The sequence below is a fragment of the Oratosquilla oratoria genome, chromosome 22, assembly GCF_046742065.1.
Source record: "Oratosquilla oratoria isolate Oo_2021 chromosome 22, ASM4674206v1, whole genome shotgun sequence".
Lineage (NCBI taxonomy): Eukaryota > Metazoa > Arthropoda > Malacostraca > Stomatopoda > Squillidae > Oratosquilla > Oratosquilla oratoria.
The window spans coordinates 47,755,073-47,768,390 of NC_134798.1; the positions used below are offsets into that span (position 1 = coordinate 47,755,073).

The window sequence follows — 13,318 nt, forward strand, 5'->3', positions numbered from 1 at the left end:
TATATGTACATATATATATACATATATATGTATATACAGTATATGTAAATATACATATATATATAAATATATATAGACATGCATATATATATATATATATATATACATAAATATATATATATATATATATATATATACATATATATATATATATATATATATATATATATATATATATATTTATATATATATATAATATGATCTTTCCCTTTTAAAAAGGGGGATGATCATCTGGTCAAAACCCTATTCCCACTTTCTATACCATTTCAAACCCATTTGAAGGAGTTTCTCATCTTTGTAAATGAGCGTTGAATCTGTCAACATTGAAAAGAATCCCTTTCTTCTTCCGCCTCGTTTTAAAATAATATTTTTATCTCTACATCTTCAGTAATAATACCCATAATGTGACAATTTTTATTATGTATTAGTTGAGTTTTATAAAAATTATTTGTAGGACAAATGTACCCGTATAAATGTAGTGCGAATACTGGATACTCTAGTTGCTGAGCTCGCTTGGCGAATTATTTCGTGTTTTCTCCTCAAACTTACTTGTTTTTTTATTGTAGACACTTGAGACAGAATTCCAGTTGACATATAACTAGTTGATAAACGTTCCATTGATTCCATTGGTCGATTTGGACTGTTGTTGGGTTCCATCATGAACAAACGAACTATTTTGACTGGTGAAGTAGCGTCTCTGTTGCCATAGCAACGATTAATATTTATTATTGATATATCATTGTATCAGCAAATGTTATCAAATATATTGTGATTGTAAAAATATTATTTATTAGATTTCACTCTGGGTATTTGTCACTACCGTAGATGATGATTTTGCAATATTGATAGTGAAAGGACCAGTAGTATAAGAAAAGTTGTATATGTTTTTCAATATATTTCTTATTTTTTCTGATTGCATGAAAATATTTTTAGTTCATTGCAAATATATTGCTTTGGTTTTTTGTGTTCTATCCCCAGTGTATCATAAGTATTTTAAAGCATTCACTTCCACTCTCATCTGTCGTAGTCTATTTAGCGCACTCTTGACGTCATAGAGACTATGTCGTTCTTCGGTGGAAACCCGTTTGCCACTCCAGTGGGGCAGAAAATAGGTAAGATTACTGGAAAATTGCATTGTTTTCCAATGTAGATGTGTACAAAGTATCATTAAAATATGTACATGTTGTGTGATGCAAATATTTGCAAGAACAGTTTCATTAGTGTCAGTTTAGAGCTTTGTTTACCATGGGTGAAATTGGATGTCAGAAACCAGCTTGTCGTCTGCTGATGTAATTGTCATCGTCATGTGGCAACAATCACTGTTGAGTCATGAAATACCTGTTGACAGGATGACATAATGCAAATGTTTTCTAAATCGGTTTGGGATATGGACATTTGAACACCTATATGTTGTAAAGTGTGAGTTACTCAATACGTTATAAAGTTTTAATGCGTAATGAAATCGTAGGTTAATTCTTATGATACACAAAATTATGTATCGCATAAATATATATTGGACAATGCCTCTAACAAATACATTCCATTAGAAATTTGTTGTTGGAAAGAGTCCTATAAAATGGTTAGAGTAAACCATGACTTGGCAGATATGTTCCCAGTACTCTGTTAAAATTTCCTGTTATATAGAACAACACTTTTACAAGAGGAAATTTATAAAAATCTTTTACTAATTTAGTTGTTTTATACATTGCCTCAAAATATTCTAGGGGGAAATAGGATTTGGATCACAGTATGGTTGATAACAATGGTTTTGAAAGTGCATGTTGATAGTTGATGTAGGATTTCTTAATTAAGTACTAGTAGACTTACATCATAGTCACATAGTGTTTTTTAGGTAGCCTTAAAAGATTGGCTCATTTTGACACAAAAGGTACTGAACTATGTGTCCTTTAATGAGAGGGAAAGGGCTGCAATATGCCATTGAGATGAAGAGAATATTCTAGTAGTGGCCAGAATAAAAGGGAAATGGATAACAGGCATGATAAGGATTACACATTCCAGCTGATGCCCAAGAATTTTATTTTTTAACTTTTAAATTATACCAAATGTATTTCAACCCAAACACTGTAGGTCTATACTCAATGGATCTCTCAGTCCATCACCCTAGGTTTGTCTTGTAGGAGACCCATATGAATGGACTAAAGCCACTGGGTGTGCACAAAAATTACTTAGGGGAGAGATGTGTTTTCTAGGGATTGTTAGTGTGGGGGATTGTAGGATGAAATGTTCAATGTAAATTAATCAAAATCGGTTAAAGTGAAAAGTATTTATTTTTGAACAATACCCAGAAACAAGTTTCACCATATTTTGGTTTCCCTTTAAGAAATTTGTTTTATATGAAGTCTACTTTTGATAAGATTATGGAAACCATAGCACTACTTAATTTTGAAAATTATAAAATTGATATGTGAATAACAAACATAAATTTTGTTGTTATTGTACCTACATACCCCATTCCCTCGGAGATGAAGATAGGGAATATACAGTAATGACCCTCCTCCTCATTAAGATATCATCAATGTTAGATTGGTTATAGTGGGTTGAGATGTAAGTTATATTACGTCATTTATTATTTGCGTCTGACAGTTTGTAATTGAGAGCAGTTTCCTCAGAAAGAAAACTGATCTCTTAAAAGCAGTATAGAGAAATATTGAGCCAGATAGACCCACAAGTTTGTTATTCAGAGCCTTATATTTGCCCAGTTTTATTCAATCAAAGAAAACTCCAAGTGCTGGGGTTGGACTTATCTTGGCTAACCAATACATTGCTATTGACAACTTACACATTTTTTGTGGCATCCAATTGGCAAAGCAGAATTTATTTTATTTTCGATTTGCAACCCTCCAATAGATGTTATTATGGATGAAATGTGGTTGAATCCTGTTATTATCTTCATTACCTTGTGATGAGTTATAATGTGAAATCTTTTTTATTCATATTGTCATTATAGACATCAAAAATAGTAATGTGAGTTGGCTTTACATGCCATGAATACACTGGTGTTGTTAGGTGGATGTACAAAAGAATGAAAATGGTATGCTTGAAGAAAATCTAAGTGAATTAGTGATGAGCTCTTTTCATTTTATCATGCCTGCTACCAGGCCATTTTATTTTATTTACCTCTGGAACCACTTTAGTAGTGAAGAGGTTGTGGCCTATCTCTTTCATATTAGATGGCCTTTTTACTTTTATTCTAGTTGCTACCAGGCAAATTAATAATGTCTTTGGCACCCCTTTCAGTAATGGATGGGTTATGTCCTGCGAAAGATGTCACAGTATTAGAGGTAAATAGTCAACTCATTTGGTGTGGTGACCTGTATTTCATTCAGGGTAATACCAGATTCACCTGAGGTAATGTCCTTGTGGTGGAGTTATGATTGTTTAGTTTGTTAGTTGATAATTAATGGACCACCTCCTTTTGATGATCAATTTTGTTTACAGAGCTGGCAACAGCGTGTGCCCTGCCTTCAGAGGATTGGGGTCTCAATTTAGAGATTTGTGATCTCATCAATGACACAGAAGAAGGTCCTCGTGATGCTGTCAAGGCTATTAGAAAACGGCTGACGGCCCAACCCAAAAACTACACTGTTGTAATGTATACACTCACAGTAAGTCATTAGTCTTGGCATACAGAGTAAGTTGGTCATTGTGAGTCATTGTAGTATTTTGTGTTGTCGCTCTTCACCAAAACTATGATGTACCATAATTGCCAACCTTGTTTTACAAGATTTTGAGGCAAAAATGTGATTGCATCATAAATTTATTGAAATTTGTTAAAAAATAGTTTTGAAGCAGAAAACAAATGTTTATGTGCATGTACCTAAATGACCTTCACAGGAGAAAAAATGACACGAGTGGGGTCTCAATTCCCATCATTGCATCCTGTTTATTCACCTATGATGATGCATATGGGAACATAGTGAAGGCTCTTTTCTTCCTTTGGAGGGGGATTGGAAAAGAAAGAGGGAGAGACTTAGAAGTGGTGAAGAGGAATGTCTGTCAAGCAAGGAAGAGTGTGGATGGAAAGAAATTGTGATTGGGTAAAGAGATTTTCTTATCCACTCTGTGCATTTTGTGGAGTGGATGAGGAGGGGAGTATATAAAAGTGGGGGTCAATCAACATAGATTGTTGAGCCTTGCCTTCACCCCAAGTAGTGTTGCTGAGTACAAGGATGACCCTTCGTCTGTGAAGTGTCAGATGGGAGAGATGGCGAGTGGATTTGGGTGTCAGTATGTGCCTTGACTTTGCCACAACTTTGTTTATATATATATATATATTTCCATAAATGCAATATTATGTAGAGTGTATTAGATGTGAATGAATTCCCATGCACACTTATGAAATGGGCTTATGGGAATAGATGCAAAGAGGAGGCTATATGAAGGGTTGATTGTGCCAATGGCACTGTGTGGGGGCAGAGGCATGGTATTTAAGAGAGACAGAGAGGAAAAGTTTAAATGTTTTTGAGATGAAATGTCTGAGAAGTATGGAAGGGGTTACAAGGTTGTATAGAGTGAGAAATGAGGAGGTGAGGAGGAGAGCTGGGGTGGAGGGAGTGAACTTGTGGGGACAACTGAGGATGAGATGGATAGATGGGGTGGAAAAGGCATTGAGCAAGAGGGTAATGTCTATTGAGGAAGGAAGGGAGAATGCAGGAGATAGGGGAGAGTGGAGAATGGCTGTGTATAGATGATACTGTGATACAAGGAAGGAGTAGGGAGTGGTTATGTATGAGTGATATTTTGACGCAGCCCAAAAAGTATTTCTTCCCCATGTTCTAGATTTGAACACTGCCATCCCTTTCTCTATGACTGTCCCTTAAGTTCATTACCACTGGTCACTTTTAACTCTCTGCTACCTTCCTTAAAATTCCTGTGCCACCTCTTCAGTTTGATATTGTCCCCAAGATAGAAGCACTGGTTATTAGTGATGAGATACAAATACCCTAAGCTGAATAGGAGGTATGTCAATACAGAATGCATCACTGTATTAAATGGGAAAGTAAAGTAGAGACATGTTTGGAAAAGGAAGTGGTTTGGAGGTAATTGTTTTTTATTTTATTTTATTTATTTATATATATATACATATATTTTTTTTTACATCAGTTAACTAGCTTCAGAACATATTAAATTAGATTTGTGGCACTTGTCTCTTTGTTTGCTCTTCTTATGGTCTTAACTTGTTCAACAATGTGATATATTTTATAGATCTGTTCTGGCTCATATAATAGAATTTTACAAAGCTGAGAGATGTATCCTTAACTGTAGGGACTCTTGAATTTATTGTAGAGCTCCCTCTGAAATGGATAGGTTCTTGTGCTGAATATAAGCATTGTGGCATTAATCTGGACAAAATCTATGAAGTATGCCACCACTGGAGTGAATAGTGTTCTTATCATGTGGTTCTAAGCATTAATCTCTGTGGTACTTCACCTTAAGAACTACAATTTTTATTTTTATTTGTTAGTCGAATATGAAAAGTTTTATTATTTGCAGTAGGTTATGAACATGTTAAGAATTGATAGAATTTATTTTATTTTTTCTCTTGCAGGTGTTGGAAACGTGTGTGAAGAACTGTGGCAAGCGATTTCATGTTTTGGTGTGTACCAAGGACTTTGTACAGGAGCTTGTCAAGTTGATAGGTGAGTATCATTTTGCTGATTATGACAGATTCAATATAATTGTTTTTATAGAAGTGGCAGTTGAAAAAAATAAACGGTCTAACACTACAATGACATCATACAACCTGCACTACACAACACATCCACACTTGTATCATGAAACAAGCACTTAAGACCAAACTCACTTCTCCATCAAACTCCTCCAGACATTGGCCCCACAAAGAAGCAAAAACCACTCTGGCCTGACAATGTTCTGGTCACTGTTCAGTACTGAAACGGTGATAACATAAAATAGGTTTGGCCACAAACAAACCACTTCAGATGCATCCAACACACAGAAGATATGGAACACCTCATTTTATACTGCCTCATCTTAACCACATCCATTCAACAGTACAATATTTCTCTCTTAAGTGACTTTTGAGCCAATCCAGTGGCTGTTATTAGTTACCCAGGAACTGTTGATGTCGTGCAAGAGAGATATATGGCAACAGATTTATTGATTCACTATGTTTATGTATGTTAATTTCATAGTATATCTAACAGCTAGGTTATTGTATATGGTGCTATAGATTTTGATATTAAAAAAAAAAAAATGTTTTTTACCAAATTATCCTGTCATGTTCTATTTTTTAGCTATCATTTGTTGCTTTCCTGTTTTTCTGAGGTATGATCAGTTCATAACCAGACTCAAAAGTATTGACACTATTTTTATCTTAGTTGAGTCATAGTCTTGCAGGATCAACCAAAGTGACATAGGTTGTTCATCTTGCATGTAGAGGCAAAGTAGTACATGGTGAGGTGTGCCTCAAGAACATTTTTACTTTTATGTTCTGAGAATTAATTTTCCTTAGATTTATAACCCCTAATTCATGTATACACTGAAAGGCATTTTCCTCCTTATAAGAGGGTGTCTGTCAAATAGATAACCACCCTACACCCACTCCTAGTTGAAAACAGATATGTTGAATGTGGTATTAGCTAGGTGTCTGTTGTAGATAGTGACTATCTCATCTTTATAAATAACAAATTGGTCATTTGTCCTTACTGGTTCCTTCCGCTGAGCAGACTTTGAACCATTAACCCCTTCAGCATAGTGAGACACTATTTAGTCAATTGTGGCAAACAGTTCAGGCAAACTTTAACTTGGCAACCTCCTTTATATGGGGGGAAAAGCTTTTGGTATGCAAACAGCCAGATGTTTTTAATTGGCCTGGGAGGCAAACCTAACCAGGATGAAGGATGTCTATCTTGTGACTAAATTAAATTTGCAGGCATTTGCTGAAACATAGTGAATGCAGTATTTTACTATGCTTAAGGGATTAATCAATCATTTCCCATGTTGATTTATTTGCATTTGTAATAGGCCTGTAACTAAAGTGGGGGAGAAGGTGAGCCCAAGTTTTTCTTATATATCTATTTATTGATACATTTATTCTCCTCTAAGACTCCTGTCCAGTTTTCTCTGAACTTATTTATGTATTAATTTTCTTTATTGAAGCAAAGCAGTAGTACCCCTCCCAAACACACACTACCAACTCTGTCTTTGTCCCCTCTGTTCTCTAATCCTAGTTGCAGGCCTGATTTATGAACTGCATCATATTTTGTCTCAATTCTTTCAACATGGTGATACACTTTATAGATTTGTTTTTGGCTAATGGCACAAATTGAAGGGACAATTATGTACAACAATGTGGTAAAAATTGTGCTTCATTGCTTATATCTCAGAAAGAAGTCAGGTAAGGACATTCTGACATTTCAGGTCCCAAGAATGATCCACCAGCAGCAGTACAAGAAAAGGTTTTGTCCTTAATTCAGGCTTGGGCAGATGCTTTCAGACACCAGCCTGAACTATCAGGTGTGAGCCAGGTAAGTTCATGCTCCCACATTCCTTGTGATACAGTTGACCCTCAACATTTGCATTGGCTATGTTTCAGGAGCTTCCATGAATATTATGAATCTACAAATGCATGCATTATGTTTTATATATTTTGAATTATTTATCCTACTTATCTCTCTTTATTTTATTTTTCTATGCCTTTATGGATTAAAAAGTGTCATAAGAAATAAGTGTCTGGGAATGGATGCAAAGAGGAGATTATATGAAGGGGTGATTGTGCCAATGGCACTGTATGGGGCCGGGACTTGGAATTTAAGAGGGGCAGAGAGGAAAAGTTTAAGTGTGTTTAAGATGAAATGTGTGAGAAATATGGTAGGGGTTACAAGGTTGGATAGAGTAAGAAATGAGGTGAGGAAAAGTATGGGGGTGGAAAAGGAGATGGTAGATAGGGCTGATGAAAGTATTGGGATGGTTTGCACACTTGGGCTGTCTTCTTTTCTTGCATAAGGAAACAGAGAGAGAGGGGGGGGGTGTTGCTGATTAAGTAAAGCTGCCTTGCTATGGATGTACTGTCTCTAGCTACATTGCTTTTGACCCAGGGTAGTCAGTGGGATGCAAGAAATCCACAGCTCCTAGTTAACCCCTTCATTACCGACCCGTCAACCTTACGTAAACAAATGTTTCAAACCGTCCCACGAATGGCTGGAGCCTTATGTTTGTAAACACAAACACTTGCTACCCCGTGGGTAGAAATAACCCAGAAACTGAGGCCTTGAGAACCCTCAATACACACAGCTTATAACTGTGTCACGGGGAGAACGCTCGGTTCCTGGCGGGTGCACTCAGCCGTGACACGCAGGTGTCACAAAACACACATCCGGTACTCAAGCGGTTAACTGGTGGTGCCCACTGGGTGGGGCCATAGGTCACTTGGGGAAGAGATGTTGTGTTGTCAAGGGATTGTTAGTGTTGGGTAGTGCAGGATAAGGTGTTCAATGTCTTCTGTGTGGTGATTGCACCTAGTGCAATTTGATTCTATGGTCAGGCACATTCTGAGTTCCTAGTGACTTTGAGCTGGATGATTTGTTTATCTCCATATGAAGATGTGAAATTAAGATTGTACTAGTGAGAACTAGTTAATCCCCCTCTCATCATACACACACAAATAAATAATGAAGCAAATGAAAACATCCCTTCAAGTTGTTGTCCCTTTGTTTTTTTGCAATTTCCCTGCATTCACTTACTTCCTTGTTCACCTCACACATTCCATGTGTATCTCTATACAGAATGTTAGGGAACAACTGTACATGCATTTAATTTGTTTTTCTTTTCTCGCACTATAAAAAATTGCAATGAAGCAGTCTGCATCTTTTATTTTTGGTGATGCTAGGCAATTTTCTTCAATGTAGGGGATTTTTAGAAGGGGATAAGGCTCCTTTGTTAAATTCTCTGGTGTATAGAAGTATGTGGCATATTATTTATTTTTTTGTAATGTCACATTTTTATACAACTTATGGGATATTACCATAGTGAAGGAGTTAATACATTTTCTTTTCATGTCGTATAGAAGATTGTGTTGTTGTTCTTTAATGTTAAGGTAAGCCCCTTTTGTACATAGATATATATACACTTTTCAAGATTATTATTTCTAACAAAACAGATGTATGCAGACCTGAAGCACAAAGGTGTGGAATTCCCTATGACAAATTTGGACACAATGGCTCCTATTATTACACCACAGAGAGTAAGTAACATGTTCTCATTACACACTATGTACTTATATGTTTGCTGTTTGTTGATGTTTGTGTCTTTTGGTTATTAAACTATTCACTGTGGTTAGTTGACTTTTATGTTTCTGGCCTCTCAACTTGTTGGGAGGATGGGAGGGGCAAAGGATGGGAGTGGGTGGGGGGTGGTTGTGTATGGATGATGCTGTGATGCATGGAAGGGAGTGGATGGGGGAGGTTTAGGGTTAGGGAGTATGTGTGAATGATATTCTGATGCAGCCCAAAGAGATTTCTTCCTGTCTTCTCTTTTCTGCATGAGGGGGTGGAGATGGGTAGGGAGCTTACTGATTAAATGAAGTGGCCTTGCTGTGGATGCAATGTGTCTTGCTGCATTGCTTCTGACCCAGGGCAGTGGGCAGGATTTGTGGATGACCTGTCATCCAGGAGGAGCCAAGAAAAGAGGGAGGGAGGGGTGGTGAATGGGAGTGGAGTATGTGGGGATGAAATGGCTGGGAGTGGATTTATGCCTTTGACATTGCAGAGGTCAATACTTTGGTGGTTATCTAGAAAACTGGAGATTCTATACAGCAGCTTTTCTCCAGCATTAACCTTAGTAATTACCATATTTGCCATTGTGGCATAGCTCATTGTTTGATCAAATGTCACTCATAGATATTTAACTCATGTTTTGGATGTGACATTGATTCCATTGTAGGTAACATTCAAATTTGAGCACAGTTTTAACATGTGATTTGTACTGAATAAAACACTCATTTTTTACCAAAGTACAGATATAATTTGTTTTCAACAACACACTGACCAACAGATTCAAGTTCCAAATGGAGTAGATTTTCAGTGATAAGAAATGTCTTCATTTGAATTGTTGCACCAAAGCTGCATGGGATGATATTTTGAATTTGCTTTCAGACAGTAGCATCACCAGAACCTCGCCCACCAAGACCCCCACAGCAGCCTGCCCAACAACAACAACAGCAGCAACAACAGCAGCAGCAAGGAGGTGGCCTGGCCACCTCGCCCCGCCGCTTGCCTCCTGTGCCGCAGGGTCCTCTTGCCCTAACACCAGATCAATCAGCCAAGTTACAGTCAGAATTGGACATAGTAGAACAAAATATGAAGGTGTTGTCAGAGATGTTGACTGAGCTGACGCCAGGCAAGGAACATCCGTCAGACCTAGAGCTGCTTCAGGTAGGTCAGGTCATCAAAGAAATACTTTTAAAAAAAGAATTGCCTTCTTTACTTCATGGTGTCTGCCATGTCTTGTTTGAATTATGAATAATACAGTGTTTTACATGGATGATTTGATAAGTACTGGGTGACATATAGGGGTGGGTGTATGCCTTGGCTGGCTACCTCTGTTATAACAGGGGGGAAGCCTATTAATGTATAGATAAGAACATAAAAGTGAAGAAGACTGCAAGAGACCATAAAGCCTACACTAGGTAGTTCTGTGTCCATTACAACCTATCATCCCCATCCATAAAGTTATCTAACTTTCCCTTAAAACAACCGATAGTTCAGCATTCACTACATCATTACTATATCTGTTCCATTTGTTAAACTCTATTGGTAAACCAGTTCTTGCCTATTTCCTTCGTAAATCTAAATTTGTCCAAATTAAATCCATTACTGTGAGTCCTGCCCTGTTGTCTCAATAAGTTGACCTTGTCTGCATTGCCCTTGTTAAAACCCTTGATCCATTTGAACACCTCTATTAGATCACTCTACACTTTCCATCTTTCCAAAGAATGTAAATTAAGTTGCCTAAGCCTGTCCTCAAAAGGCAAATTTCTGATCCCATGTATAATTTTGGTTATTTTCCTTTGTACTGGTTCTAGTGAATTGATATCCATTTTATAGAACGGAGACCAAAACAGTACAGCATAGTCAAGGATGGGTGTAACTAATGTCAAATAGTTTGATAACTACCTCTGCACTTTTATTTGTAACTGTCATAGTAATGAAACCTAATACTGTACTCTGTTAGCTCTATTCCTAGTGATCACATTTCCTGGATTTAAGGTCAGGACTCACTAGCACTCCCAAGTCTCTCTCACACTGTTTTCTCTTAAAAGATGTTATCTAAGCTATATCTGCTTTCTGAGTTGTGTAAACCTACATTTAACACACTACACTTTGAGATGTTGAAGTTCATTGCCATTTCACTGACCATGCAAACAATTTGTGAAGATCTTCCCTGCAGTATCCCGGCAACCTCCCCTGACCTAATTTGACATCAATGGGAGGGCCCAGAGATCACTGCCAGCAGCTGTGATGCTGCATCTTTTCATTTAGTGAAACTTCAGGTAACTATTATTACAGTATTGTTTGCTCTACTTCAGGAACTTCATGTGACGTGTCGTGCCATGCAGCAGCGTGTCATGGAGTTGGTGGGTCATGTGTCCAATGATGCAATCACTGCAAACCTGCTTCAGATTAATGACAACCTCAACAACTTGTTTATCAGGTGAGTTGTTCTTTAGGAGATGTAATTTATTCACAGAACAATCAATCAGCACGTAATCCTGGATATTCTTTCCATTTGCCTCAACAGATATGAAATGGGGAGAGAGAAAAATATATATAGCTAAAACACTTTGTTGTCAATGTCTCCCATCTCTGTTCAGGATGCCAGCCAGTACTAACAGTATGCAGTGGTATGCTGCTATTTGATGACTTCAGAGGTCAAACAACTTGGTATCTGAACAAATTGAAAAAGAAAAAAATATTGGCCCAAGAAGTCAAAGTTTTCATGTAACTTGGAACAAATAAAATTAGTTTATCAAGTGGTACAGCATTCTCTGTGTATGCTTTGATTAAAAGATAGTATCCTTTAAGCCTTTAACCATTTTCTTAGAATTGAAAGTAATAAATTACAATTCTAGTGTACTATATTTGTTACATTAATGTTTAAATTCAAAGAAAAATTGCTTTGGAACTCAAACATATATAGATATGTGATGCTTCCATACATGGCTGAATCAAAACATACACACCCCTACACCCATCTTGGCTCCTCGTAGATGAAGGATCATCCCTGTCCACTGCCACACCTGAATGAGAGGCAGTCCAGTAAGACACAGTGCCTCCACAACAGGACCTGATAAACAAAACTGGTTTACCCCCACAACATAATTTGATGAATTTCACCTCCCCCAATCCACATTAGAAATATGCAGTGGACAAGAATAGGAATCTCATAAGAGATAAAATACAATGAGTAAATACAGTAATACAATACACAGCAAACCAGACTTTCTTCCCAGAGGGATCTATGGGATGTCTAAGGACTGACTGCTGTGGGATGCAGGTTTCCACTCCTAGATACTTGAGGGTATAGTTATTGTTCACTAAGAGATCTTTGAAAGAAATGAGTGCTTTATGCCGGTATACTCAAGGTTGTGAGCTTGCAATGAAAGGAAGCTGAGGTACCCAGTAACGTAAGATTGATGACTTGTTTGAAAATACAGCTGATCCTCGGTTAATGAACTCCCTATTTAATGAACAAGTTTTGTGAAAATTTTTTGTCTGTTAGTGAATGATACTTTGGGGTATGTACATATCCATGTGCCTGTACACACAATACAACTGGCTCAGTAGTGCTTTGGCACATTTGCCATAACTATTTTGGTTAGTGAACATTTCGGTTTAAGAATGGAATCACAAGATGGAGTAAGTTCATTATGGTTCCACTGTATTGGTTATTAAAGGTATTAGGCACCCAGAAATCCACATGATCATATCTTGTCCTAGAAGTGTGTACATGTTAACTTGCATTTAATATTATTCTGCATCACTTATCTATTTCATATATATATATATATATATATATATATATATATATATATATATATATATATATAATTTTTTTTTTTTTTTTTTTTTTGTAGAATTTTAGTTAAATATTTTTGGTAACTACTTTTTTCAAGAAAAGTTTATATTTTTGTACAGGTATGACAGGTACATGAACAAAGTGAAAGCTGTAGGCAGCCCTTCCAATTCTCCATTAAACCATAATAATGCAGCTACAGAAGAAGTATCACTTATTGACCTCAATGATGAAGCCCCATCAGCAAAACTAGAAGGTTTATGTA

The 13,318-nt window shown here is 36.8% G+C and overlaps 1 protein-coding gene across 4 annotated transcripts in view; it reads left to right on the top strand.

The window, feature by feature from the left end:
* Positions 1-991: 991 nt before the first annotated feature.
* The window catches only part of LOC143037535 (TOM1-like protein 2), a 40,960-nt gene continuing 28,633 nt past the window's right edge, over positions 992-13,318 (top strand). For 2 of the 4 annotated variants that reach the window (XM_076205919.1, XM_076205921.1), the window contains exons 1-8: positions 992-1,112; positions 3,460-3,626; positions 5,570-5,660; positions 7,402-7,508; positions 9,140-9,223; positions 10,134-10,412; positions 11,567-11,691; positions 13,176-13,315. In XM_076205919.1, the coding sequence (XP_076062034.1) occupies positions 1,061-1,112; positions 3,460-3,626; positions 5,570-5,660; positions 7,402-7,508; positions 9,140-9,223; positions 10,134-10,412; positions 11,567-11,691; positions 13,176-13,315 (1,045 nt within the window). In that variant the 5' untranslated portion in view covers positions 992-1,060. Of the gene's footprint in view, positions 1,113-1,401; positions 1,420-3,258; positions 3,303-3,459; positions 3,627-5,569; positions 5,661-7,401; positions 7,509-9,139; positions 9,224-10,133; positions 10,413-11,566; positions 11,692-13,175; positions 13,316-13,318 lie in introns of those variants that run through there. The other 2 variants (XM_076205922.1, XM_076205920.1) reach the window with 2 other exon arrangements.